General features: G+C 50.0%; 1 protein-coding gene across 2 annotated transcripts in view; it reads left to right on the top strand.

Annotated features, from left to right (window-relative positions):
• The window catches only part of ATXN10 (ataxin 10), a 100999-nt gene extending 73644 nt beyond the window's left edge, over positions 1 to 27355 (top strand). The window contains exons 11-12 of one of the 2 annotated variants that reach the window (XM_020977422.2): positions 12938 to 13124; positions 26794 to 27355. In XM_020977422.2, the coding sequence (XP_020833081.1) occupies positions 12938 to 13124; positions 26794 to 26797 (191 nt within the window). In that variant the 3' untranslated portion in view covers positions 26798 to 27355. Of the gene's footprint in view, positions 1 to 12937; positions 13125 to 14476; positions 14768 to 26793 lie in introns of those variants that run through there. The other variant, XM_020977420.2, reaches the window with a different exon arrangement.
• The last annotated feature ends 390 nt before the right edge of the window (positions 27356 to 27745 follow it).

Raw genomic sequence — 27745 nt, 5'->3', positions numbered from 1 at the left:
GACAGAAGAGGAAACTGAGTCCTCCACCCCCTCTTCAGGGAGCTGCCCTTCCAATTAGCTACAGCTGTGAAGGTGGCATTCCGCAGCAGCCTGTCTGAGCGCGGCTGGGCAATGAGCTCGTGGCTGGGCCTTCGCCACAGGCCCGGAGGCCTGTTTCTGGCCCTCTGTACCTTCCAGGACCATCCGCCTGTTAGACAACAGCTGTAACGGGGGAATTGTCCTGAGGGGAAACCAGGTGTGTGTGCTTGGCTCCCAGCAGCAGCCAAACCAAGACAGATGAGGCACAACCATTGTTAAACAGCTGGGATTATGTAACTGGACAGGCTTGATGTGGTTTGGAGAAGCTCTCCGAGGAATTCTCCACCCAGGGAAGCTGTCAAGGGCCTGTGCGATCGCACCCCCGTCCTCGCGTCTCAGCCTCAGAAAGCCTCTCAAGCGCCGCGCTCGCTCCGTGAGTCGGGGTGCTCGTTGGGACAACCCTGGAGGTGGCAGGGGGGCCTGGAGACATTGCCTGGCAGGCCTTGGGGGAGGGCTGCGGAGCCATCTCCCCAGGGGGCCGGAGGCTGCTGCCCTCCCATCTCTGAGGGGGCCTCCCTCCTGTGGCGGCTGGGAGGCAGAAGACTCACATCTGGCCTCAGATGCTCGCTAGCTGTGTGACCCTGGGCAGTCAGCTCATCTTTCTTTGTCTCAGTTCCCTCATCTGGTGGGAGGTCTGTAAAATGTGCAGAAGATGAGAGAGTGAAGCCCACAGAGGACTCCAGAGGAGGTGCTGTCTGGTGACCCTCAGTGACGGAGAGAGGACTGTGAGAAATGCGGTGGCGCTCGTGGGTGGCTCAGATGCCAGAGGCAGTCAGTTAAGCAAGCAAACATTTATTAAACACCTGCTGTGTGCTGGGTGCTGTGCCAGGTACTGGACACATGAGGACAAAGAATGAAACAATCCCCACTCACTGGGAGCTGGCATTCTGACTGAGAAATACATGTGTCTGTAAAATAAATAGAAAGTGTCAGAAATATGGCAGTTTGGGAAGGAGGGCGCTGGCTGCTGGGGGAGATCAGAAAGGCTTCCTGGAGGAAGCACTGCTTGCCGGGCATCGTGAAGAAGGGACACTGAGGCCGGTTAGGCTGGACCACAGAGGGCAGGGCGGAGAGTGATGTGCAGTGAAGCCTTTTTTAAAAAGTAGAGAAGATAACCACATCGGCTGCTTTGAGACGTATGGAGTCAATAGTGTCTCTGGAGCGACCAGCCTACAACACGGGGACAGACTGGGTCAGATCTGGAGCCGTCGGCAGAGAGATGATCACTGAACTCCTGGAAGCTGATGGGGTTACCAAGAGAAAGACTGTGGGGGAGAAGGGAAGAGGGCCCACTTGGGGAACATGGAACGTTGGGGGCCATGATGTGGCTGAGGAGGCAGCCAAGGAGATGTTTTTTAGAATGTAAGATATTGTTGAAGGGTGATGGGAGAGGGAGAGCAACGTTGCCTCATTTATAAAGCCAAACAGGAGTGGTGGACGGGGTTCCTAGAGGTCGTCGATGCACAGCCATCGGAGAAGACTCGCTCGGCTGTTTTCTCATCACTGACAGTGGAGCAGACCATTTGGGGCCTTCCCAGTTCTTGAGTTGCTCTGTGAAGAAGTGGAAAGGATGTCAACGTTGTGGACCAGACCCCGGCATGTACAAGAGTCGGTGGTGGTGGTGTCAAGAGCTCCATTCTCACCGTGTGTCTGAGAGAGAGCATTAGTACTCACAGGTGGCCTGATGACCTAGAAGGTAATGAGGCCTTGGGAGAGCATGAACCCAAATCAGGCTGGCTGGGAACGGCCCTGCAGGAGGGTCCCACCTGGGTGCAATCAGGGATCTATGATGATCCTCCGGAGGACGGTAGCGCCATCCCCGCCCCCCCCCCATCCTGCAGCTGTCATCTGCCACCCACTGAACAGACTGTTCTTGCTTACTCCTGAGAGACAAAACATTCCGGGTCAGATTTCCTGAGGCTTAAGAGGTTGTTAAAGTATGAAAACAACACTCATTTGTATAGCACTTTAGATGTGATTATTAAGAACTTTACTCACAGCAGCTGGGGTGGGGTAGGTTTTATATTTTGTCAGTCATGTCCGACTCCCTGTGACCTTATCTGGGGTTTTCTTTTGTGTTTTTTGTGTGTGTGGTTTTTTTTTCATTTGTTTAGGCAATCAGGGTTAAGTGACTTGCCCAGGGTCACACAGCTAGCAAGTGTCAAGTGTCTGAGGCCGCATTTGAACTCGGGTCCTCCCAACTCCAAAGCCAGAGCTCCACCCACTGCACCACCTAGCTGCCCCTCATCTGGGGTTTTCTTAGCAAAGAGACTGGAGTGGTGGGCCATGTCCTTCTCCAGCTCATTTTACAGATGAGGAAACTGAGGCACACAGGGTGAAGTGACTTGCCGAGGGTCATGTAGCTAAAAAGTGTCTGAGGATGGATTTGAACACAGGTCCTTCTGACTCCTGGCCCAGCACTGTAGCCACCACACCACCTAGCTGCCCTTTGGAGTCAGAGGACCCAGGTTCAAATCTTACTTTTGGATTCCCTGTGTGACCTTGGGCAAATTCCTTAACTTGTCTGGGCCCAAGTGAGGCCCCTGTGATCTGAGAGGTCTGAGCCTATGATCCACGGAGGGTGACCAGGAAGGTGGATGGGGGTCGGCTGAAGGAGCTGAAGGCCCATCCTGGGGATGATGGGTCGCTTTGTTCTGCGTGGCTGTGGAGGGCACACCCAGGAGGAGCCGGCCCGGGGTTCTATTCGTTGACCTCTTGAAGGAAAGTCTCCATACGGTTGTGTCTGCAGCTGTGTCCCTTCTCTGTGAAGTCTAACGCTCCTTCCTCTTCCCTCTGTGGAGAAGGGGAAAAGCCAGAACTTCTCATTCCCTCAGATATCAAGTGTCTGGGACACACAACACGAGAAGGATTCTCTTTGTAAGAAAACCGAGTCACACTTTAAAATGTGACATTCAAGGAGGGCAGAAAGGGTGAGTTAGAGACCTGTCAGACAGTCGTAAGGAGATGTTGATCTTGCCTGCATCCTGAGCTTCTGCCCTCTGCCTGCTTCTCTTGCAGCTGCCTTTCAAGCCTTGCTGGAGGCCTCCCACTCTCTCTTCATCCCTGCCCCGGCCTCCTTCTTCCTGTTTGGACGGTCTTGAGCCTGGGACGCATGGGCTTCCCCCCCCCCCCGAAGGGCTGCCCTGGCGCCCTCTGGGCACCACTGAAGGAAGGGGCACAACCAGGCAGTGTGGCCTCACCTAGCCTTGCTCCCCCTGGGCCTCGTCTCACTGCCCCTCCATCGACTTCTCTACTCAGGTCCCTTCTTTTAGTCCTTCCTTTCAGCCAAGCACCCCACTTCCCTTAACCTGGCCCTCCTGGAGGGCAGGGCCCAGGTCTTCTATTGTCTTCACGAATGTCTCTCTTGCTGTCCAACTTCTCAGGATAAGATTGTTAAAAGCTTAGACCAAAATACACAAAAGTGCAGAGAAAAGCAACTACAGTGAAACAGAGGTTTTGAAAGTGCTCGGACCCCAAGAGAAGAGTCCCTCTTCTCCTTGACTTAGCCACAGCATGGAGAGGAGATCCACCATAGACCCAGCATTAATTGTGACCAACCTCCTTTGCAGAGTGAACTCCCCAAATCGGCCGTCCCTTCTTCACGCCTCCTGCTCTTTGCTGCCCCCGGGTCTGGCTTCCGACTCTGGTCTCAGCTGGTTCTCCTGACCTGGCTTTCTCAGTGCCCTTGGCAAGATCATTCTAGGCCGCTCCCAGGGGTCTGCCTCTGCCCCAGCTCCATGCTTCTGTGCGTGATGGTCCCACCAGCACTTTACCCAGGGCACCAAGGACTCCCTGACGCTGTCCTCACTGAACTGGGGGCGTCACGCCTTATTCATTATTTTTGTCCTGTCATTTCAAAGGTAGAGATCACTCTCTGTCCGTCTTGGGCAGCTTGGCTTCTCTGTGTTTAGTTATCACCATCCCACTCACTGAAAATAGCAGCTGTGTCCCTTTGTTTGTGCCTCTCCCTTCCCCGAATATGGCTTGTAAAAAAACATTCTTTCCTTGGCGGCCTCGCCTCCTTCTGAGGCCTGGCGCCCCTGGCATTTCCACAGGACTGCGCCACTATCCTCTGAATTCCTCCGCTGCTGACATGCCCTGGCCTTTCAGGGGCCCCGGGCCCAAGCGCAGGCACCACCCCCTTACCGGAGCAAGCTTAGTTACCAGATCAAGTTTTCTCTTCTGCACCCCACGCCTTCCACGGATGTCAGGGATGAAGACGCTCCCTGTATCCCCCCAGTCTTTACTTTCGTGCCCAGCACCTCATCATTTTTGGTGATACTTTCTTGCTCCCATTCTTGAGAGAATCTCTGTTATGTCTTAGATCCATGCCGCAGGAAGACAGCAGAGGTCGCTACTCTTTCGGGGTTAGCTGCCTCAGTATCCCTGAGTGCCTAATGTTCCCTGTATCACTGCTCATCCCAGTCTTCCTCTGACCCTTCTCCCCAGTGACTCTTGTCTATGTCTTCCTGCCCGATTCTCCCCAGAGAATCCCACACCCCTTGGGAGACTGGTAGGGAAAAGGTGAGGTCCCTCTGGTTCTAGTAACTGTGGATTCCCGGGCAGTTCTTAGGGCCATGTGTCTGTTACAGCTCCTTCCCCCTCCCCCACCACAATTCATGGCATAATTGTAAAACAATGCTAGGGCTCCCCTTTGCATCCCAACTCAGAACTTTGAGCCATGTACTTCCTGGTCCACAGATGGGCATCACAAGCTTGTATTATCATTTGGAATGTCTTTGCAAGGAAAAACAAAGAGGCCCCTTGTCTAGCCTGTCACAGAAGCCACCCCACTTCTGTTGATTTGTAGCCTCAGCTTTGGATCCCATGAGGGGCAAAGAGGGGCGCTGGCTTTTGGGGGCCAGCTGTGGTGAGGTTCAGGGAACCTACTAAGCAGGGAGTTAGACCAATTCAGTCATGAGTCTTGGCCCTGCTCCATCCAGTCTGCTCTACAGAATGACTTTCACATGAGCCAACTTGGCCTTGGGGGAACATCGCCACGGGCTTCCTGTGCACTTCCTTCCAGGGCACTTCAAGGCCCTGGCTCCAATTTCTGAATTCCTCTATGGCTTGGACTCAGTTGCCTGAAAGATTACATCTCGGCGCCCTCCAGCTCCCTTCTTGGCACTCCCACTCAACCGGTGCGCACGGGCTCCTAGCACTGTGATTCAGGACCTCAGGAGATGCAGTCATAGGGTGCTCTGCAGGAGCCCAGAGGTGGGGGCCCCCACCTTCCCAATACCTGGGTGGCCTTAAGCAGATCCCTCCCGTCTGGTGGGTCCTCATTTAACTCAGGGGTAAAATGAGCTTGGACGAGATCTCTGAGGCCCTTCCATTCCAGATCCTTGGAGGGATCTGGCCTCCAGATTATCTTCCCCTAAAAGGCAGATTGACATTGGAGGGCATCCATATTGGCCTGTGAATTCTGCTTCCTGGTTAACCTAAGTGGCAGAGTGACTGTACCAGCACCCTCTGGGTGGGGGTTCATCCGTCCATTCTGTCGCTGCCACCCCAAGGCCTGCAATACGCTCTGGGAGAGAGAGGGCCGGATTTCCTGCCCTCATGAAGCTCACAGTCCAGTGGGAGCCAACCCAGATAGCATTAACACACTGTCTGTTCTATGATAAGCTTATTGCTGAAGTCCAGAGGGCTAGGTGGTCCTCTCCAATGGCAGGGATTAGTGAGGATTTCCTGAAGAAGGAGCCATGTGAATCGGGCTGTCAGGGGGCAGTACTTGGGCTCATTTTAACAGCCTGGTGTCGTAATAGCTAAATGTTGATCCAAGGGTCTGAATAGACAGTTTCCAGAGGAAGAAAAGCAAACTATCAACAGCCATGTGGAGGGTGCTCCATCTCATGAGTAATGAGAGAAAGGCAATTTCAGACAACTCAGGTTCAACCTCGCGCCCACCAGGTTGGCAAAGTGACCCACAAAGACAGTTGTTGAGTGGCCTTCAGGAAAGCAGACACCTGGCTGCATGGCTGCTGGAGTTGGGGATTGGCCCGTTTGGAATTTGAGACGATACCTAAAGTGTTACTAAACTGTGTCTCCCCCTTGACCCAGTGATACCACTACAAGGCCTCTGCCCCAGAGAGGTTGAAGAAGGGGCAAAGAACGCATGTGTACAAGAAGATTCACAGCAGCTCTTCTCGTAGTGGCAAAGAGCTGAAATGCATAGGGCACCCATCTGTTGGAGAGCAGCTGAAGAAATGTGTGGAACGTGGTTGTATAATAAGAAAGGACGAAAGGGATTGTTTAAGAGAAACCTGGGAAGACTTGGATGAACTGATGAGAGTGAGGCAGTGAAGTGAGCAGAACCAGAGGAACAACTTAGGCTTTCAGACTTAGGAGCTCTGATCAACCCATTGGTGAGTTCCAGAGGACTGAGGAGAAAGCCTGCTTCCCACCCCCATCAGAGAAGGGAGGGACACAAGGTGCTGAAGGAGGCAGACACTTGGAGGTGCTGATTTGCTTTGGCCGTACATATCCAGTACGAGGGGGTGGCTTTCCTTCCTTCCAGTTTGGGGTGGAAGAGTTAGGGAGGGGAGGCAATAATGGCAGACCTACTCAAATAATAAAAAAAAGAAGAAGAAAGAAAGGAAAAGAGGATCTTTGAAACATTTTTTAAAATGCACAGAAGATGAGCAGAACAGCTTTGGAGGGAGGGTGAATGTACTACCTGCTTACAGAGAAGAGCATATTCTCCAGAAAACAACAGACCTACAGGACACACAGGCACAGGCACACGCGCATGAAGCCGTAGTAGCTCTCTGCAAGGAGCAGAGTTCTCTAGAACAAAGACACAAATTCACACGTGACTCTTTCTAGCTCTGACAGTCATGTCATGGGATGAGCATAGACGATGCAGTGGCTTTGAGATGGGGGAAGCCATCAGGACAGAAGTCAACACCAGCCTGGGCCTAGAACAAGGGGGAGGAAGAATCTCCCACATCTCTATGTCCATCTCCTTGAATGTTTGTAAAGCCCTTCCTACACGATGGCCATGTGGCCAGTGGTGCGAATAATAACACCCTCCATTGACAGAAGAAAAAATGATGTGTCCAAGGTTGATGTCAGAACCAGGACTTGAACCGAGGTCTTGGGATGCTGAGACCAGTGTCTGTTGTCCTTACTCCCTTTCCTGGTGTTCAGGAGAAGTTCAGAAGCTACCTTCTGAGTTTCACAGACCGGCCAGAACTCCAGGCAGTCCCATGAGCTGGGTGTTTGATGAATGAGGAGGGTTCAGAGTAGGAGTGGTCACCCTCCAGATCGCAGGCAAAACTGTTTCCTAGTTCTCCACACTCTGCCCAGTCATTTAAATTAGAAGCGGCATTTATTGTTTTTAGCCCTAAACACTTTTGTATCTTGCTGATGCAAGGCCCTGATGGTGACACAAGGAATGGAGGGGACAGAAAAGATGCTTTGGGATCCTTCAAGATGGCTGCAAGCTTTGTCATGAGATCTTCCGGGAGTGGGAAGTGTTGGGGGTGATGCCCTCTTGGCTGGAAGCAAAAACATACCTTCCCTGCCAGGTTATTGCTCAGGTGACAGGCTGGTCTGACAATGCTTGGGGAAGGACCAGGGCCACGGGGAGGAGAGAAGAGGGCAGAGCCAGTGCAGAATGGAAGGTCCCTGTCATTCTCCACCTTTGGAACAATAGGGACACACGGGCTTCCCTTCTGCCGAGAGGATTCCCAGAGAGATTTTCCAGAGCCGAGGCTGAAGAGGTTGTGTTCAGAAGATCACGTTGGCAATGCCAAGGGAGGTCTGTGTCCAAGGGAGAGCCAACATCAGTGACTGCTGCAGGGATTGCTATCACCGATGGGATTGTCCATCATGTCAACCAGAAAGCTCACTGGCTCTAATGCCTAGCCTCTGCTTACTGCCTGTCTGTGCTGGGTGGGCTGCCCTGTGAAGCAAAGGAAAGCTTGTCCAGCTTGTGTCTGGAGGACCATCTGTTGCAACTTCAGGTAGGACAAATCTGTCCTAATTTGGAAATATCTCTCTGATTGATCATCTGTGTCAATTTCCTTAAGCCTCACTAATTCCTCACTGAATTAGTCTTCTGAGGCTGGAAAGGACCTTGGGCTTTAAAATGTTCGAGGTAGAGGGCATCTCAGAGATCCATGGAGTCTGGCCTCCAGGTTTTATAAATTAGGAAAGCCTCCTCTGGCAATAATAATAGTAAGAAGAACCAGTATAGAGAGAGATTTTTAAAGCTGACAAAGCACTTTATATATTGTCTCATCTGATCCTTACCAGGACCCTGGGAAGTAGGTGCTATTGTTATCCCCATCTTACAGATGAGGAGACTGAGGCTCAGAGAGGGTCAGTGACTTGACCAGGGCCACCCAGCTCAGTAAGAGTCTGAGGTGAGAGTCAGGCTCCTTCGACCCAGCACTCTCCTAGCCCGGGAGTCTTTTGAGCTAAGTCTCTGTGGTTCTTATCCCTGGCAGCCTGTCCAGGAACAAGGAGCATTGTTGATTTGTGGGTGCCTAAGAGGGAGTAGTGTTTTGTTTGTTTGTTATTAACTCTAAATCGGCCAGCTGCCTAGTCCTCTCAGAGGTTGCAGCCCTTGAGGAAATGCCTCCAGCATCTTGCCCAGCACAAAGTGGAGGAAGGATATTCAGCTCCACGTGCTTGCTCCCTCTCTCCCTTTGAACACACAGAGGCCCAGGGAAATTGGACTCCGGATAAACCACCAGTTTGGGAGAGGAAGAGGGAGCCAACGGGCTTGGCTGGGGGAGTTTCTTTAACAGATGGGGCTTCTGGAGGTCCTGAGCAGGCAGTCGGGGGCTGCCCTTCAGTATGAAAAGCGGCTGCTTTCGTTATGGCCACATTTCAGTGACCTTCTTAGGGAGACCCAGAGGAGAGAGAAGGCAGAAAGAGAAGGCCCCCTGAAAGGGGCTCTCGGGCCTTCTGGAAGCAGCTCTCCACCTTTTCACCTGCCCGCACAGATGGTGATGATTCTCATGAAAGAGTGCAGGAGCTCTCGCCTTCTTTTTCCACCGGAGCGATTTGTCCCAAAGTGCCCAGCCAGGGCAGTCACCTCTTCCAGAGGGCACACAAAATGTGGCAGGCAGAGGAGAGGACAGAAACGCTCTGAAATAAGTACCTCGTCCAGCTGCATCTTCCGGCGAATCCTGTGACATTGGCAGATGAGCACCGTGGCCGCCATCGTGCAGGAGGACAGTGGGCCAGTGAAATGCCCAAGTGGAGTTGAATGTTACTTCACAAGCTTGTGGGGCTCCTCCAGTCCAGTGTCATTGATTATCCTTCGGGGAACATTTTGGATCCCAAATGTGTTGATGAAGCCCATGAATGCTTCTTTGTGGAGTGTTCTGGCCCTCAGATAAAGATGAAAACGTGGGGGCAAAGAAGCCAGGCACAAGGCTGCTGGTTTTACTGTCAACTTGCCCCATGGCCCCACTCTGACCACTGCCTCCTCTTCTTGAGAGGGAGCTGTCAGACTTGATGACTCTGAGGCTTTTGGGGGGTTCCCCTGAAGCCAACGTAATTTTGTGACAGGACTTTAGGCATTTTCAATAGCCAGAATCAATTCATTCCCCCCAACACTTGCCTTGAGGTTTGGAGCCATGGGCAAATGTTTGATTTGGGTCTCGGGGATTTCTTCTTTGTTCAAGATCTCTCCTCTCCCTGGGTGCCGGTACCTCCTCCATTAGCAGATCTCCTTAGAAGAACCTTTTGATTCTCATAAGGCTCATGGCTTGAGTGATTCCAGTGCTGAGTCTGGGTCGGAGCTGGGAGGGGCCCTAGACACCAAGTGATGGTCCACTCCTCTAGCTTCACACAGCAGGAAACTGAGACCGGGTAAGGGAAATGACTTGGCCCAGGTCACACCACCAGGCAACCACAGGTCCCCAACTCTCCTTTCTTTGCTCCTTGCCTGGCAAGCAGTTCACCAGCTCACCCAACATGGTGCGGATGAGCAGGGAGGCACGTGGTGTCAGTGATAGGGGTCTGGCATCGAGGGATCTTGGTTTAAGTCCTACCTGGGCAAGTTGCTTCTCGGAGGGCTTCAGAGCCCCAGCTCCGTCTGTCTATGGGCCAGCCCCACCCCCACATGACCCTTTTGACCCTCTATGTCCCTGGGGTGGGGGAAAGGCCTCAGTGCCTGACATCTTGGCTGCCTAACTTCCCTCCCCCACCTGGACTGGGGGTGGATGCAGCAGCTGTGCCCTGAGGCTGCAGGCCAGTCTGTCATTGCCATAGCAACCTCAGAAGCTCCCTGGAGCGGACAATGCAGCCCTTCCAGTCGTGGTGGGATTAAAGATGTTTTGTTTGGAGAGGGAGGGAACAAGGGGGCAGTGCGAATATGAACTGGGACTCTCTTTAATCTCCATGACCCGCAGGCCTGGCAGGGTCTGCACGTGGCTTTGCAGAGGCCCTTGGTGACTGTGGGCTGGAGAGCACCCTTAGAGCAGCACCCCATCTCCATTTTCTTTTCTCCTCTGGGTCTGAGATTTCTTGGAAGGAATCACCAAGGAAGACTAGTGACATTTTAAAATGACCCAAGATCCGGGCTCTGGCTGTGGAAAGGAATGGTGCCGACTGGTGGGGCAAGCCTCTCCTTGGGCCGTGGGCCATGGGCAAACTGGGCAAAAACCTGGTTCATCTGTAAAGTTCAGCCCTGGCCTCTGGTCCCTGAAAGGAGTAAGTCATGGAGCCGCCTCAGTCTACCTCTCTGTAAAGGGGGTTGCTGGCACTCTTCTGACAAAGTTGCCTGGTCAGTAGTAGCTGATGTTGATCCAGCACCCTTTACATGCATGTTGACTGGGGTGATCTCCACAAAGGAGGTGCTGTTATTCTTCCCATTTCACACATGAGGAAACTGAGTTTGGAAAAGATTAAATTATTTTCCCAGGGCCACATTTGAGACAAGTTTGAAACACTGGACTTCCAATTTTTCCCCCACCCCAACCTCCTACCTGCCTCAACAACCAGCCGTTATTAAGCATCTACGGTGTGCCTGGCTCTGGGGGCACAAGACAGAAACAAACTCACTAGTGCCATTAAGGAACTTGCATTCCAGCATTCTGTCATTTTAGGAGGCAGTGTTGCCTAGAGCAGTGAACTTGGAGTCACTCAAATCCCTCCTCAACTACTTCCTAGCTGTGTGACCCTGGGCAAGTCACTTAATGGAGCTTCAGTTTCTTCATCTATAAAATGGGGATAACCAAGCACCTACATGACAAGGCCTTCTCTAGAACTGTCCTCCCTGGTACACTGCCTCCAGGCCTCCCAGGCTAAGTCCCACCTAAAATCTCACCTTCTGCAGGGTGCCTTTCCACCTCCCCTCTAATCCTGCTGCCTTCTCTGTTTGTCACTGCCAGTTTGTCCTGTGTTATGTCTTGTTTGTACAGAGTTGTGCGTGTTGGCACCACGTACGCACATTAGACTGTGACCTCTATGAGGGAAGGCACTCACTGTCTTTTGCCTTTATATCCCCAGCCTTAGTGCCTGGCACATAGTAGGTGCTTAATAAATGCTTACATATGTATGTATTAATGCATTTTGCAGACTTTAAGTGCTAGCTATTCTTAGCATTGGGGGACACAACATGGACATGAAGTGATTGGGGGCTTGGGAGAGGGTGGAGAATAACTCCTGAGGAAAATGCTTTGGAAACCATAACATGCTCTGTAAATGCCTGCCAAGAAAACACTGGACTAGGGCCTTTGGGAACTCTTGATGGGGAAGAAGGCTTACCAGATCAGTTTGGAGCGCTGTGACGTCTGACCTCTCATTTTACAGAAGAGGAGACTGAGGCACATTTATGGAAAGCAGCTGATCTGGGATTGGAAGCCAGGCTCCAGTCCAAGCTTGGTGCTCTGTTCACGGCACCATCAAGCATCACTTCTCGTCTGAACCAGAGCTTTGGGATTTCAGATGTGGCTGCAGAGTCTTAGTTTGCAACTGTCTTGCTAGGGAAGGGGGAAGGGAAGGGAATAAACATGTATATACAATCTACTGTTTGCCAGGCACTGTGCTGAGTACTTACAGATATCTCCTTCGATCCTCACAACAGCCCTGCGAGGGAGGTACTGTTACAGATGAAGAAACTGAGGCAGACAGCGGGTCAGTGACTTGCCCAGGGTCACACAGAGCTATAAAGTTTCTGAGGCTGGGTTTAAACTCCAGTCTTCCTGAATCCAGGGCCAGGGCTTTAACCATTATGTCACTTAGCTGGGAGAATAACTTGTTTCTGATTAGGGGAAAAACAACAAAAAAAAAACCTCTCTAGGTACACATTAAAAAAAACCACACACACACAGCAAAAGTCTACAGAAATCAGTAGTTTGATGAACTAGTTTGATTTACTGTGAGCAGCAATCAGTAACATTCTTCGCCCCTAGCAGCCTTTGATTCAACTGAGCGTTGGGTCGGGGTGGGGGTGGGGGTGGGGGTGGGGGTGGGCGAGTGAAAGAGGCAAACAAGAGAACAGGCTGTCGGAAGAAAGTAGCCAGTAGTCCTGCAGGAGCCTGGAGGGTGTGGGGGGGGGGCGGTAAAGGTGAAGTAAGGCTGGGCATATGAGTCAGAGCTAAATGAATGAATGAGCGTTAATTAAGCAGTGATTATGTGCTGAACCCTGGGCCAAGCGGTGGGTGGGTGTGGAGACAGAAGGGGAGACAGGGAGGCGGCAGGTGCACGTGGGATGCTCAGTAAATAGATAACGGTTAGTTTCACAGAGTCAGAGATTTCTAGCTAGCAGAGCCCAGCCGATTTGTAAATCCCCATCAGATCGGGCACCTTCCTGAACATCCCTCCCCGTGCATTCATGTCTTCCTGGGGTATGATGGGGACCTGTGTGATGGTCGATTCCTTAACTCCACTCTAGTTCTGAGTCAGTGGGCAGTGTATGCCATACGAAACCTGACTGAACACAATAAAAGAAACCAAGGGCTAATTGCAAAGATGGAGGACCATGGACTGGCAGACACAGCTGTGCTTAAGAAAATGGGTCTTGAGGTTGAAAAACGAGATGGCAGACTTACTTTGAGATCCACCAGAAAAGGTCCTAGTTGGTAAGTAAACTGAAGTAAAAGCTTCTAGCACCTGCGGTAGTAGGAAGCTTGAGCTCTCTTGTGATGACAAGATGCTGAGCACCCCCAGACCAGACCCCATCAGAGTGAAGAGGAGGAAGGGAGGTTGGAAAAGCAAGTCGGGAAGACTGAGCAGTGCAAGGAGCTCTGAGTCCCACCTTCCTCCATTGAGCAGGCCGGCTCCCAGCATTCTAAAGGTGTCCTTTTGGATTGTTGAGCTGATATCTACCAAGAACACAGGACTTTCTTTGCTTGGTGCTGAAAAGCTGGAATTTGGTGGGTAATGGGTATAGCCTGCTGTTACCCACCAAGAACTGCTCAGATTAGGGGCCTAGAAGGCGCAGGACCAGCATGGGGTGGGGCTGGTCTTGAGGCCTGATGGAAGGACAGATAGATAGTCCAGCTATTCCGACTTGCTGTGGAGGCTTGATGGGAGGAAGGGCATCGATTGGGTAGTGGTTGCCATCTCTTCTGTGAGAGGGAGAAATACCCACATCATCTTGAGAAGAGAAGATTGACCATCAAAAGTAATGGTCAGTTATGTAACCTGGATTTTGTTAAGCTCTGAAAGTAACATGTTGCCACTTTCAGAAAAAATTCCAATTTTATAGAAATTTGTTTTACTTTTTTTTTTTTTTGGCTAGGCAGTGGGGTTAAGTGACTTGCCTAGGGTCATACAGCTAGTAAGTATTATGTGTCTAAGGCCAGGTTTGAACTTAAGTCCTCTTGACTCCAGGGCCTGTGCTGTATCCACTGTGCCACCTAGCTGCACCTGTTTTACTTTTTTTTTTTAACAGTGTTTCTTCGTGAGTGTGTGAGTTGACATCTTTTTTTAGTAATTTCCCCACCCCCATAGGACTCTCTTCCTTAGACCAAAGAACCACTGTGGTGAAGCCAAACACCCTGACATGCTGACCTCCCTCCTTAACTGGAGTCCACCCTCCCTCTGCTGAGGGTGCTTTGGCCCGAGTCTGAAGGCCTTGATCCTTCTGGAGGGTTTTCTGTATGTACATTGCTTATTGTAGCATTTTCTGTTCTTGTCTGTCTGCATCTGTTCGTGCAAGTCATCCCAAGTTTCTCTGAACCCTTTTTATTTATCTCATGACCAGTTTATTCAGCCATTCCCCAATCAAGGGGCACTTAGTTTGGCTGCCACGAAGACTTTTGCTGTGAATACTTGGGGGTGCATTTTCCTCCAAACTACGCTGTGAGGTAGGAAGTGTAGTGATGATCAGTAGGGATGAAGCTGGTTGGTTTTTTCAGTTGAGAAGGTTTCGTTTTGGAAATGGGCCTGAGCCATCGGCATTTACATTTCTTTTCTCCCCGTCACTTAGTGAATGATACCACCACCTGCCTCTTGGCTCCTGGCTCCTCGCTTCCTGGGGTTTGCCACTTCAGCAGGACGTGAAATTACAAGGGTCTGGAGGATTCCAAACTGGCTCAAAGCCAAGGATGCCTGAAGTTTGGGGAAAATTGAGTTAGCTGCACCTGGGTCCTGGGGAAGTATGCCTGCAGAGGGCCCACTGGACACTGGGCAGTGTGTGCCTAAGAGTTACCATAGACTTACTGCATCTTCAGATAATAAAGCTTTCTGTTTGGGGAGGCTCTGTCCTCCTGTGGTCTAAGAGCTGGATCTTTGTTTGCTCCCTCGGTTCCACTGCTGAGTGTTCTGAACTCTCTAAGTATGTCTGCCTCTCCAAAACTTGGACAAAACTGACTTCCGGGGGGATGCAGAATGGAAACACCCAGCTCTATTGTCCTTGCTGGCAGGAAATGATGGGGCCCAGAGATTCAAGGGGCCAGATTCATGCCTCTGGCCCCTAATGGGTTTCAGAGAGTTTGGGCCCTTGAGTCCATTACCTGAAAAGTTAAGAGCTCACTCCAGCTTAGCCACCAGTCATCTGTTCTCCTTTACTGAGCTGGGGCAGAATACCTCTACATGTTGTCTTTTAAAACTCCAAATACCAAGATGGCGAAGACATGGACTGGTTGCTTCTAGACAAGTCTGGCAGAGGAGGGAGCAGCAAGGTGTAAGGACAGAGCTCTGTCCTCAGGGAAATCAGTCAGTGGTTCAAACCCCATCTCCAACAATAGTACTTCCAGGCATCAGATCTGGAAGTAACCTTAGAGACCAGTTAGCCCCTTTGTTGTATGGATAAGGAAACAGAAGTCAAGAGGAAAGGACTGGCACAAGGCCACGAGGCAGCAGGTAATAGAGGTGGGATTCGAACCCAGCTCTTCCAGTTTAAAATCCAAAGGACCTTGCCTTTCTGCCATTCCAGCTGCGTGAGATGCCGTGCGAGTGCCTTCACCTCTCAGACTCTCTTTCCTCATCTGTGAAAGGAGAATAGCAGTCAGCCTTGCTCGCACGCACTCTCTCCCCCCCTCCCCTGGCTGGGCCTGGTAGCTGTCGGAGAATCCTTCTTTCCAACATCGTCAGCGAAAGGAAGACTGGGAGTCAGTGCCTGGCTCGCTCCTTTCCCACGCCAGTCGCTGATCCTGAAACTAGCCAGCCTCCCAACCCTGACCACAGGTTGGACACCCCTCTCCAGGCTGTTCGAAGCATAATAGCCCCCAGCTCCTTGCAGCCTTGTCTAAATTGCTTTTCACAAACTCGGGCACTTGGAAGAATCCAGTGAAAGCTTTTGGAGAAGCTAAGTGGTGGCCCCAGGGTATTAACACTTAGGAAGCACTTTCAAGTCCTCGGGGTTCCTCCAAAGGCTGGGAGGAGCGTTTTCATCACCTCCAGTACATTCTTTCAGGGTAGAAACCAAGGCAAATAAAAACGCCAAGAATTCCCTTCTGTTCTGAGGGCACTGAGAGTTAAAATCCTGCCCACAAAACAAATCGAGATGGAGGCCTGGCCTGAGGGGAAAAAAAACAGTAGGGGGGACACGGGGTCTCTTTTTTCCTTTTTAACGAGTTTGCAATAGACACTTTTTTTAGCCTCAATGGTTGTCTGGCCACCAATAGAATCACGCGAACATGGACTTATAAACCACACAATGGCCGGCACAAATAGCTAAAAGGGAATCCTCTGGGAATGGACGAGGGGGGGTCACAGTTATGTGTTTTCTAAATAGGAAATGGGGGGCTTTCAGAGGGAAAACATGCTGATGACTCTATTGTGAGCGGCTTTTGATTCCCTGGGATAGATTAATTCTTCGGAGACGACAGCTGCCCCGGCTCCCCTGGTGCCGCTGGAGCCCCGAGCCCCATGTCTTCCACGCCAACAACAAAATGAGGAGGGGGCGCGGGAGCAGCAGCCTGGGAGAGTTTGTGAAGGGTCAGCCTGGCCTCAGCAAGTCTTGTGACCAGAGCTCCCGGACAGACGAGCCCCATTTTGGAGACTCTTTTAAAAGCTACAGGAAAGATGGATTGTCTTCCTGGTGAAATTTCGCCTGCTACCCTCGCGCTGCGGCCCCCCCCCCCCGCCCCGGTCGATCGTCTCCCCTCTCCCCATATTCTCTTGTAGCTTTGCCTCCATCCCATCACGTCATATCATCCCTGATAGGCTGTGAGCCCTCCCTCCTTTGCGCCCCTCCTTACCCAGGGCCTAACGTTCGGGAGGCACACACTGACTGCGGCATCCCATAACCCTGTTGAGTGAAGGAATTTACAGAGGCATTTGGTTTCTTTCAGTCCTTTAAGGAAAGTGGCCATCGGTGTGTGTCCTCTGAATGAATGAGTGAATGAATGAATGAAAACGCATTTATCAAGCACTTATCATGTGAAAAAACTGCTACGGAAGAGCAAGCTCAGGACTTTGGGAGCAGCCAGCGTCCGCGTGATTGAATTCCCTGGTCTCGGGAAGTCTCCTATGCAATCCAGCAAACCGTGCCCTTCGCTAGTTAGATGGGTGTGAGGAAGATCACAAAACTTAGCAAAGAACCTGTAACAACTCACCCTCTGGGCTTGTGCTTAGAAGCAACTTCCTCCCAACACATGCAAGCTAGGTAACTGTAGCCCCCCCCCCCCCACGGGGGGCATGCAAACGTGAGTTCAGACGGGGAAGTGGCCTCTTTCTAGTGGGGAAAGCCCTGCCTCCTGGGGCTAACAGTCAGCGGGTGGGGGGAGGGGGAGAAGTAATACATACACAGGCAAGTGAGGAGGGAAGAAGTGGCTGATTACCTTGGAAAGCTCCATCTGCCATTGGCCCCTTACTTCTGCAAGGGCAGACCTGGACAGATCCAGGCCCAGGCTGTTTTCAAAAACCCAGCACCGAGTCAGACCATAGGAAAATGTAACGAATTGGTGAGCCACCCCCACCCCCCTTTAGACTACTGAAAAACAAATAAACCAGAACCATTGGGATACATTCTACAGTTGAGATGGTGGGGGAGGTGTGCCTTTTACCCTATCGTTCCCTATTCCTAGAAAGTAAAGCTCACGGAAATAGCCCTTTCTTAGGTACAGGTCAGTGAGGGAAAAGTACAAATCTGACAAGTGAATCCAAGTTGAGTAGGGGCACCACTAGCTTCTGAATCCGAGCTCAATTCTTGTCCTGATAGGGTCCCCTGGGTGCTGTCCAAGGTCCTGATCGCCCTATAGGCTCCGAAAGGTACACATCCTAGGATTTAGAATGGAGGAGGCAGTAGATATCTATACCAGCCCACTATTTTACATATAGGGAAACTGAGACCCAGAGAAGTTATAATACTTAGTTTCTGAATATTCTATTTAAGCTTAGGGAGAGGAGCTAGTGCTGCCGCTTCAAACCGTCCAGGTGAGCAGCACAAACTGATGTACTATGCCTGATGGCATATGCCTCAGACCACAGCTGTCATCTACCACATCTCTGTCAAGAGAGAAGTGTGTTTAGTCATCGCATTGATTTGAGTTCTTTTAGTCTGAGATGTCTTTTAGTGGTGAATAGTGATTCCATTACATCACCATTGTCCTTGTGTCCATTCTCTTGGTGGTTACTTCATGAAAGTCTTCCCAAGTTCCTCTGAATTTCTCATGCTTTTGTTTTCCTACGGAGAAGTCATATTACATTACGTTAATGTCCACAGCTTGTTTAACCACTTACCAAGTGACAGAAACCCACTTTGTTTCCAGGTTTTTGCTATCATAAATGGTGTTATCAGGAATATTTTTGTATATGTGGGGTCTTTCACTGTATCCATACCCCCTTGAAGTAAATTCCCCATCATAGGATCACTGTTAAAGGGTATCATAATTCCAAATTGTTTTCTTGAATTGTTGAACCAATTCACAGCTCCACTAACAATGTAATAGTGTGCCTGTTTTCCTACAGCCTTTCCAACACCAACTATTTCTGTTGTGTTTTTTTTTTTTTAATCATCTTTCCTGGGTGTGAGAGGAAACCTCAGAATTGTTTTAATTTTCATTTATTATTAATGATTTTAAGTATTTTATTATAGTTGTTAATAGTTTGTGTTCCCTTTCTAGAAAACATCATATGCTTTTACCAACTGGGGAATGGTTCTTTGTCTCATGTTTTTGTACCAAATCCCTGAACATCTTGTATATCAAACCTCTGTCAGAGATATTTGATGCAGGAGGCCCATACCAAATGATAACTTTCCTTCTCATTTCAGCCTGGAAATTACTTTGGGGTCTGAATGCCTTAATCTGAATGCCTTGGTTAAAACTATTCTTACAGCCTTCTAGCACACCCTGATAGCCACCATGGGACGAGCCCTGACCGGTCCATGGGAAGGGGGTCTGCCTGCTAGCAAGAGGGTGGAGGGTGCAGCTCCGATAGGCTGGCCACGTTGTTCTGATGCAAAACATATGCTTGCCCAAAAGACTATTTTATGGAGAACTCACACAGGGCAGGCGCTCTCATGGTGGTCAGAAGAATTGGTACAAGGACACTCTCAAGGTCTCACTTAAGAACTCTGGAATTAATTGTGTTACGTGGGAGACGCTGGCACAGGACTGCTGAGCATGCCGTGCCCACATCAGAGAAAGTGCTCTATGAGCAAAGCAGAATTGAAGAAGCTCAAAAGAAACATAAAATGCACAAATTTAGAGAATCCACTCCAAATGTTCACACGGACTATTTGTGCCTGACCTGTGGTAGAACATTCCGAGCTCATATTGGTCTGATCAGCCCACAGTCGGACACACTGTAACTTGACTCTAGCATAGTGATGTCACTTTGGCCCTCTTCAAGAACGAAGGACACCAACCAGCTAACCACATCCTGATCCCTTCACAACCCACCCCAATTCACTGCCTCCCCGTCAGCCCAGCACCTTCTTCCTATGGGATCGAGTTTTCTCCATCCACCAATCCACTTTATCATTCTGTTCCACTGTCACATTGCCTTTTCTTCCTTATATTGCCTTGCCAACTGTCTTTTCCTTTTTGTGTCTACCTCTTCAGGTTCTACTCCCTAATCCTATTTAATTCTCCTTATGCCTTTTATGGAGCTTCCTGAATCACCCAAGCTCCTGCTTCTCTTGCAATTCAGAAATAGAATATCAGTGGATATCCAGGACTAGGAGTTACTTTCCTTCAAATTTTCCTCACTGTACCCCAAATGTTGCCAACTTTCTCCTCAACCAAATGCATTTTCTGACTTCCATGAATCCAAGCCCCTCCAAGTCACCAAGATGATTTTCTTCTTTCTTTTCAGCTCTAGTCCTCTCATATCCTCCCACAGACTTTTCTGATGGAAGTTGGAAGCAAAGTAATCCTAATCTCATTTTCCTTCTTTCCTCTTTAAAGAGGATTACTAAACAATAGATGCAGGGAATGATATGGACATAATTTTCCTAGATTTTGGTAAATCATCTGGTAAAGTGCCCCATACTATTCTTATGGAGAAGATGGAGAGATGTGAGTTTGACCATAACAGAATCAGATACATTCAAAGCCAGTTGAATGCCCAGATTCCAAGGTAAATTGATAATGGTTCCATGTCATTGTAGCAGGAAGTCTTCAGTGGAATGCTACATGGATCTTTTACATGTCATCACTAGATAAAAGTATAGCTGGCATGGACACAAAGTTGGGAAGGCAGGGGAACTGACCCAGTAGGTGAAAGGTTTGGGGTCCAAAAGGTTCGGAACAGGCTAGAGCACTGGGCTGATTGAAGATGAAATTAAGGAGTCAATGCAGAGTCTTGTACTTGGGCATAGAAAATCAGCTTCAGAATTATAAGCTGGGGTGGGGGGTGGGAGGGCATGTTTAGACAGCAGCTGTCCTGAAAGGATCTGGAGGTTTGAATGACCCGAAAACCCAATCGGCATCAGCACTGGGATATGACGGCCAACAGCCTGCATTAGGAGGGAGAGAGCTTCCAGGAAGAGGGAGGAAGAGAGAGTCCCATAGTTGCTCTGCCCTCATCGGACCTCATCTAGGGTTCAGTCCTGAGCACCACAGTTTAAGGACGTTGATGGGCTGGTGGAAGACCTCGAGTCAGCTATGTCTTAGGAGGATTGGCTGAGGATACTGGGCGTGTTTAGCCTACAGAGGAGAGGGCTGGGATGGGGGGAGTGGGGCAAAAGGTGTCTTCAAGCATTTGTCATGTGCAGAAGGGATTTCCCCCGTTGTCCTTGGCCTGAAACGACAGAAGCAGGAGTAGTGAGTGGGGACTGCAAAGGGGCAGATTTAGGCTGCATGTCAGGATGTTATTCAGATCTGTTTGAACCCTCCCAGCACGAAGGTGGCAGACTCTCTGTCCTTGGAAGGAAGCCTTGAAACAGGAGCTGAACAACCACTTGTTGGGTTTGGTATAATGGGGATTCCTCCATGCACTGGAGCTTCTCCATCCTGCACATTCTGTGATGTGACAATTCTCCTGCTTACATTGACTTTGGTGTCGTAAAAGGTTTTTAAATTTTGTGCTATGAAATTGTCTGTCTTGTCTTTTGTGACGTGCCTTGTTCAAGGTCACACAACTTACGATATGATTCCAGTCAGCCTCCTTGACCTCTACTCTCAAGGCCAAGCTCAGTTCCCTTTTGGGGGCTTTGGATAATCTCGATAACACTTCCTTCCTCGCCATTGTTAGGAGTTCTTTTCTCACTTTTGTCTGCCACACAGGAGGCTCTATGTGCCAAGCATCAGGCCAAGCATTTTAAGGACATGCTCATTTGATCCTCTCAGCAACCGTGGGGGGAGGTGCTGTTATGATCTCCATTTGATGGATGGGGAAACTCGGAGAGACAGGTTCAGTGACTTGCCCAGGGTCACCTGGCTAGGAAGGATCCAAGGCTGGATTTGAACTCAGGTCTTCCAGACTCCATCTGCCACACCACCAGCTGCCTTTGGGCAAAGTTAGCAGGGTGGCCTGCAGCTCTGAGAGATTAAGTGACCTATGAGCCTCAGAAGCCAGGTCCTCCCTACTAGGGTATAGCAGTCTCCACCCTGCAGCCAGAACTGAGCTCCAAGGATATTCCAAGGATTCAGTAAACACACACTGAAGGACTGTGTTCACATTAAGAGTCAGAGTAGGGAAGGGGCCTACCGGCTGTCAACTGCACTGGATGCATCCTTTTGAAGTGTACCCCCCCAACCACTGTTACAGATGCAGCCATGAAGCCCGGGCAGCTCAGAATCTCAGCAGCCGACCCCTTTTCCAACTCATAAGTGTCCCCCAGAGTGCATCCTGCCAGGCAGTAGGCCATCCAGCCCAGGTCAGTCTGGAGACGTGGCTGGGTCAGCTGTGATGGTGAGGACCAGGGGCTGCCTCCCTGGGACTTTCAGCCCTGCATCCTCCAGACCAAGCAGAACGAGATGCAGCTCTCTTCCTGGTGACAGTCCTTCAGTGCATGTCCACTAAACACTTGGAAGATTGAGTTCAGCTCAGTTCAACCAGGACTTATCTGTGGATGGTGGATATGTGTATCTAGGACAGAGAGAAAAATGATCTTGCAGGGGAAACATGATGGCAGCACCTCGAGAAATGGTGATTGCAGGAGGTCTAATTTATCACCCAATGGCTCAGAGCTGGGAGGCCCAAGTTGGGATGGAGTTCACAAAGAAACTGGTGATTCATCAGACTCTGCTAATTCTCACTCCCAGACTTCCCAGACTTGTCATATTTTTGACAGACATCATTTGTCAACTTTGGAAAGTATCGTAGCCTCCTTTGGCTTCTAGATACCTTTCCTAAAAACATCAGGAATGTTACTGATGATGGAAATGACTTATTAGAAACTGCCCAGGACCAAGGCCTGCCTGAAAGGGAGGAAGAGAGGTGGGGGGGGGGAGAGGGAAAGAGAGAGACAGACACAGAGACAGAGAGAGAGAGAAGGAGAGACAAAAAGGAAAGAGGAAGAGAGAGAGAAGGAGAGACAGAAAGGAGAGAGAGAGGAAGAGAGAGAGGAGAGACAGAGAGAAGGAGAGACAGAGGAAGAGAGAGAGGAGAGACAGAAGGAGAGAGAGAGGAAGAGAGAGAGAGGAGAGAGAGCAAGAGAAGGAAAGAGGAGAGACAGAAGGAGAGAGAGAGGAAGAGAGAGAAGGAGAGACAGAAGGAGAGAGAAGAAGAGAGAAGGAGAGAGAGGAAGAGAGAAGGAGAGAGAGAGAGAGACAGAGAAGGAGAGAGAGAGGAGGGAAGGAAAAACAGGGAGGGCCAACCTATCTGGAGAAGATGGGAAGCTTACTGACCACCAGCTCAATTGGAGTCACATGTGGCCTTGCAGCCCGTGGGCCGTACAGTGCCCTGGACATATGGATGGACCACAATGGGGGGGCAGTATTCAGCTTAAGACATCATATGCTAGGAGAAAAGTTGTAGCTTCAACTCCAGTGGTTTTCCGATGGCATCATATTATGAGGACCAGGAGGCTGGGAAGGATGTCTGAGGCCCCTTCTCACCAGGAGATTCCATGCTTCCATTAGGCTTGCAGAGATTTCAGGAAACTCCAAACACCTGACTCTGCTCTCCCCATCTCCTGGTCCCTCCCAGTACTGGGTCAGAGTCCATTTAATTCCACAGACATTTGTTAATCTCCTCCCCAGGTCTGTCTGTCTGTCTCTCATACACATACACATATATGTGTGTGTCCCTAAACACAATAAATGTAGGCTATTATTATTGAACTTGGGTGAACTACAAGGTAGGGACACTTAAGGAAATCTTGGATAGGAGAGAGAGGCATCACAGCACCATACGAAGAAACATTCCATAGGGGAAGGAAGAGAATGTTGAGGCCTGGGGCCAGGGCAGTTTGGCCAGATGCAGACAGACAGACAGGCAGACGGCTCCGTCTTGGTGAGGATACTGACCCACCTTTTGCAGAGGTGCTTGGAATAGTGTTGGTTTGGGATTGGGGTTTGATACCAAGGTAAAGAATTCAAGATAGAAGGGGCGAGGTAATGAATAAATGTGCCCAAGTTCAGGGTCTCCTTTGGGAAGTTTGCTGAGTCCTCCTTAGCGTCCCCCCCTCACCCCACACCCCACCTGCCTCCTAGATGTTAATATTGATTCTGTGCCTCACTGAGTGCATGTCAGTCAGTGAGAAAGGATTAGCCTCACCCATGGGAAGGGGAGGGGGGAGTAGATCTTGTCTGAACTTGAAAAATCAAATGCTGGTGTGGGTTTTATCCCAGAAACATACCATCTTGGTTCAGAACTCATGGGCAGGCCAGTTAGCTCAGGCCTCCTCCATTGGCTGGGCCACAAACAGCTTCCATAGAATCCAGGGGACCAGAGGCTGGTGTAGACGCCCTGGGAATGAGCTCCCCATCCCTGTAAGTGTTCAAACAGAGGCTAGGTGTCCTCCAGAGGAGTTTCTGTTTTTCCGGTATGGGTGGGACCCAGTGATCCCTGAGGTTGTCTCCTGCTTTGTGTGGAAGGTGCAGCTGCTCAGGCTGCCTGCTCCCCAGGATCCACAGAGATACCACAGGACCCAGGTTCTTGCCCTCACCCTACAGGTTAGCAAGAGAAGGCTAACCTGCAGTCAGGTAGCCAGGCAGCCCTTCGGCCTCTACGCTTGTGGTGAGGCCTAAGGCGAGGGCGGGCCCTTGCACAGGGGGCAGAAAAGTGAGGGTCCGCTCTGGCTGGCATTTGCTGCAGCTCCCTTGGGTGGATTACAGGGGCTGGCAGTAGTGGCTAATGCTCTAACTGGAGCTGATGGAGCTGTTTTCCTAGGTAATACCGAGGATGATTCACGGGCCATAAGCAAACATTCCACTGTCATCGAGGCGAGCATGATGTTTAAATAACCCCAAGGAGGATTCAGGTTTCACAGTGTCTGACTCTGCATGCCAGACCAGAGGAGCCTCAGGAGCCCACGGCCCGGAGCCTTCGGACGGGACCGCAGGGAGGAGGGCTGTGGCTCTGACCCGGGGCCTTCTCGGCAGTGGGAAAGGTGCTCTTTATTTGTGGCCAGAGGAGCTGGGTCCCGCTGCTCCTGCCCCTTGGGTACGCTAGCTGGGGCCTCAATCAATCGAACACTAAGCACCTCCCAAGTGCCAGTGCACAAAGAGAGGCGAAAGCCAGTCCCTGCCCTCAGGAAGCTCACAATCGAATGGGCACACACATATGAAAACAAATACATACAAAGCAAGCCAGATCCAGGATTAATAGGGAATAATTAACCGAGGGAAGACATTGAAACGAAGAAGGATTGGGACCTGAGTTGGGGCCTTAAGGAGCCTGGGGAGGTGAGTAGCCAGAGCAGAGGAGGGAAAGTGTTCCAGGCATGGGGGCGGGCCAGAGAGAATATCCAGAGCAGAGAGATGGAGGGGCTCCGGTGATGGAACAGCCAGGAGGCTGGGGAGGGAGGCTATGTGATGGGGAGTACAGTTCAGGAAGACTGGTGTGTGTGTTGGGGACGGGCTCCTGAAGGAAAGGTGGGAGGGGGCTTTGAATGGCAAGTAGGGGCTTTTGTATTTGATCCTGGAGGCAATAGATTCTTCCCCAATTAAAGCAGAGCCAGGACTCAGGCCTAGGTGGGTCCTTCCAACTCTAAAGTGATGATCCCAGGAACCCATGGTAGAACCTGAATAGTGTATGGCTACTCAATTCCTCCATGGTGCCCTCTGACAACCGCTCACTGTGGCATGGTAACCCCAAGCTCACCTGGAGGCATTTGGCCTGGGGTCCTCAATAGGGGGGCAAGTGATTGGGCATCAGAGCAAACGGAGGGGGGGAAGAAGGTAGGAGGAGCAGGGGGAAGGCAGGCAGGACACTCTGCTGCCTGCTCAGGTGAGGAAAGAGGCCAGAGAAAGAGAGAGTAACCGACCGGAAGAGGAGAGAAGAGAGACAACTTCACACTGGGGAGCTAGCAGCAGGCAGGAACAAGATGCAGCTCCAGCCTCCTGTGAGGCACAGTCCTGCACTGCCCTCTGCGGGATGACCCACAGCCAGAAACAATGGCAGTCCCAGACCTGGCCGTGGCCTGTGCATCTTCTGGGCAACCTCAGGTTGCAGAGTCCAGCCAGGCTGGCTGACCTGGAGTCCACACCTCCCTCCCTTCCTAAAGCTGCCCTTTAACTCTGTGTGCATGTGTACGCACATGTGTGTGCGCGCGTGCATTCCCTAGAACACACCTGATATGCTTTTAACAAAACAGCTCAGGTTAGTCAAGGTGTTGAGGCTTCAGACTAAGTTCTGATTTGGATTCAACACTCAGCTCAGCCTCAGAAAGCAGAAACCAGCCCGTGCTAGCCGGGGCTCTCTGAGGAAAGTAGAGAAGCATTGGGGGGAAAGGTAGGAAAAGGGGAGAGACAGAGAGAGGAGGGAGGGAAGGAAAGAGAGAGGAGAGAAGAGAAACAAAGAAAGAAGGGTTGGAGAAACAGGAAGGGATGGAAGAAGAAATGAAGCAGGAAGGGAAAAGATCAAGAGAAGCAGATAAAAGTGAAGAGTACAGGGTAGAGGAAGCCAGATGTTGGAGAGAAGAAAGAAACAGGACCAAAAAAAGAAAGAAAGAAAGAAAAGCAAAGAGGGAAAGGGGGAAGGGAAGGGAAGAGAATAAGTATTTCTATGGCATCTGCAATGTGCTGGGTGCTGCGCTAAGTGCTCTACAGATTATTTCACTTGACCTTCACAACAACCCTGTGAGATAGGAAAAGGAAGGAAGAGAGGGAAGGAGGGAGGGAGAGAGGAAGGAAGGAAAGAAGGAGGGAAGGACAGAGGGGGAGAGAGCTATGAAAGGAGCGGGGAGAGGGGGGGAAGAGAAAATGACAAAAGAGAGGAGAGAGAAAAGATCCTGGAAATAGACAAAACAAAGTGGAGAGACAGAAAGAGAAGAGTGAAAACATGAAGGGAAGGAGGGAGGGAAGAAGGGAGAGGGGGAGAACAGTGAAAGGAGGGAAGGGGGAAGAGGGAGGAGGGAGAGAGGAAGAAACAACAAAGGGAAATGAAGGAAGAGGGACCAGGAGGGGACAAAGAGGGAGAGGAAATGAGAGAGAGTGAGGCAAGGGTCCCTGCTCTTTGTTCGTTGGGTCTGGTGAGTGCCCCCAGCCACCCTCCCTGAGGCAGTGACTGAGATCCATTTGCACTGGCCCTGGGGCTCTGAGCTGCCCCCCCACCAGAACTGGAATAACAATCACTCCCACGCATGGTTTAGGAAACTTAAACTTTACATGCACCACGTCACTGGATGGAGGCTGCACCCATTTTACAGCTAAGGAAACTGAAGTACAGAAATTGAATGATTTGCCCAAGGTCTCCCAGCTAGTAAATGAGAGTCTAGACATGAACCCACTTCTTCTCTCCCCACAGCTAATGACAGTAAAGAAGCAAATCCGTAAAAAGCTCCAGGTCTCCAGAAAACCCTCCGAGGACCTTGGGTTCCAAGCTTTATGTGATGGTGTTCCTATGACTGTTTACAATTTGCTGCACACCCCCAGCCCCTTCAGCAAACCATCTGCATAACAGTGCACTCACCTCGAATCTATTCAGACAAAGCATGGTTACGGTTTCGTAACAATACGGATAAATAAATCTTAAGCGTACCACAGAACAGACATTTCCTCATTTTAAAAACCCCTCATAATTTTTATATTTTAAAATTACACAAGTAATAACCCTGTGTGGTGGGACGTGATGAACAGGGTGGGTTTTTGGGTGCAGTTTCTCAAAACTGGTGCCTCTGAAGAAACAGCGATTGTCATCTTTCTCAACCACTAATGAGATTTTGTCTTTAGAACCACTTTCACCCAAAGATGTTATGAAGAGTGAGATTTGTGTGCGACCTTTTTTTTTTTAACAAACCAGAGAATTTTTTATTCACTTGTAACAAAATAAGCAAACAAATAAATAAACAATTCCAGGTTCAAGCACATGTTTCAGTCTATTATTACAATGCGAGTCCATTAATCATTCCTGTTTGGATAAATACCAAATATACAATATTTAGCTATGGTAAATGGGTTCCTTATCCATTCATATATAGAAAGAGCTAGACCTTGAAAGTAAAATGACAATTTGTTTTGTAGACTGGTCAATGGATTTATAATTAGGTCTTTAATTTTTTTCCTATTTCATTTGCAAGGTGGGTATTTTTAAATTTGGGAAACATATCCAAAATATTTTTTTAATTACCTGTTTTACATAATTGCACATGCATAACTTATATCTGATTGCTTACCATCTCAGGGAGGAGGAAGGGATAGAATTTGAAACTCAAAACTTTAAATGTTAAAAGAAATTTTAAATTATTGCCCATAGCGCT

The sequence above is a fragment of the Phascolarctos cinereus genome, unplaced genomic scaffold (genome assembly GCF_003287225.1).
Source record: "Phascolarctos cinereus isolate Bilbo 61053 unplaced genomic scaffold, phaCin_HiC Scaffold_1;HRSCAF=81, whole genome shotgun sequence".
In the NCBI taxonomy this organism is placed as follows: Eukaryota; Metazoa; Chordata; class Mammalia; order Diprotodontia; family Phascolarctidae; genus Phascolarctos; species Phascolarctos cinereus.
This window is presented reverse-complemented; position numbering and strand designations above follow the sequence as displayed.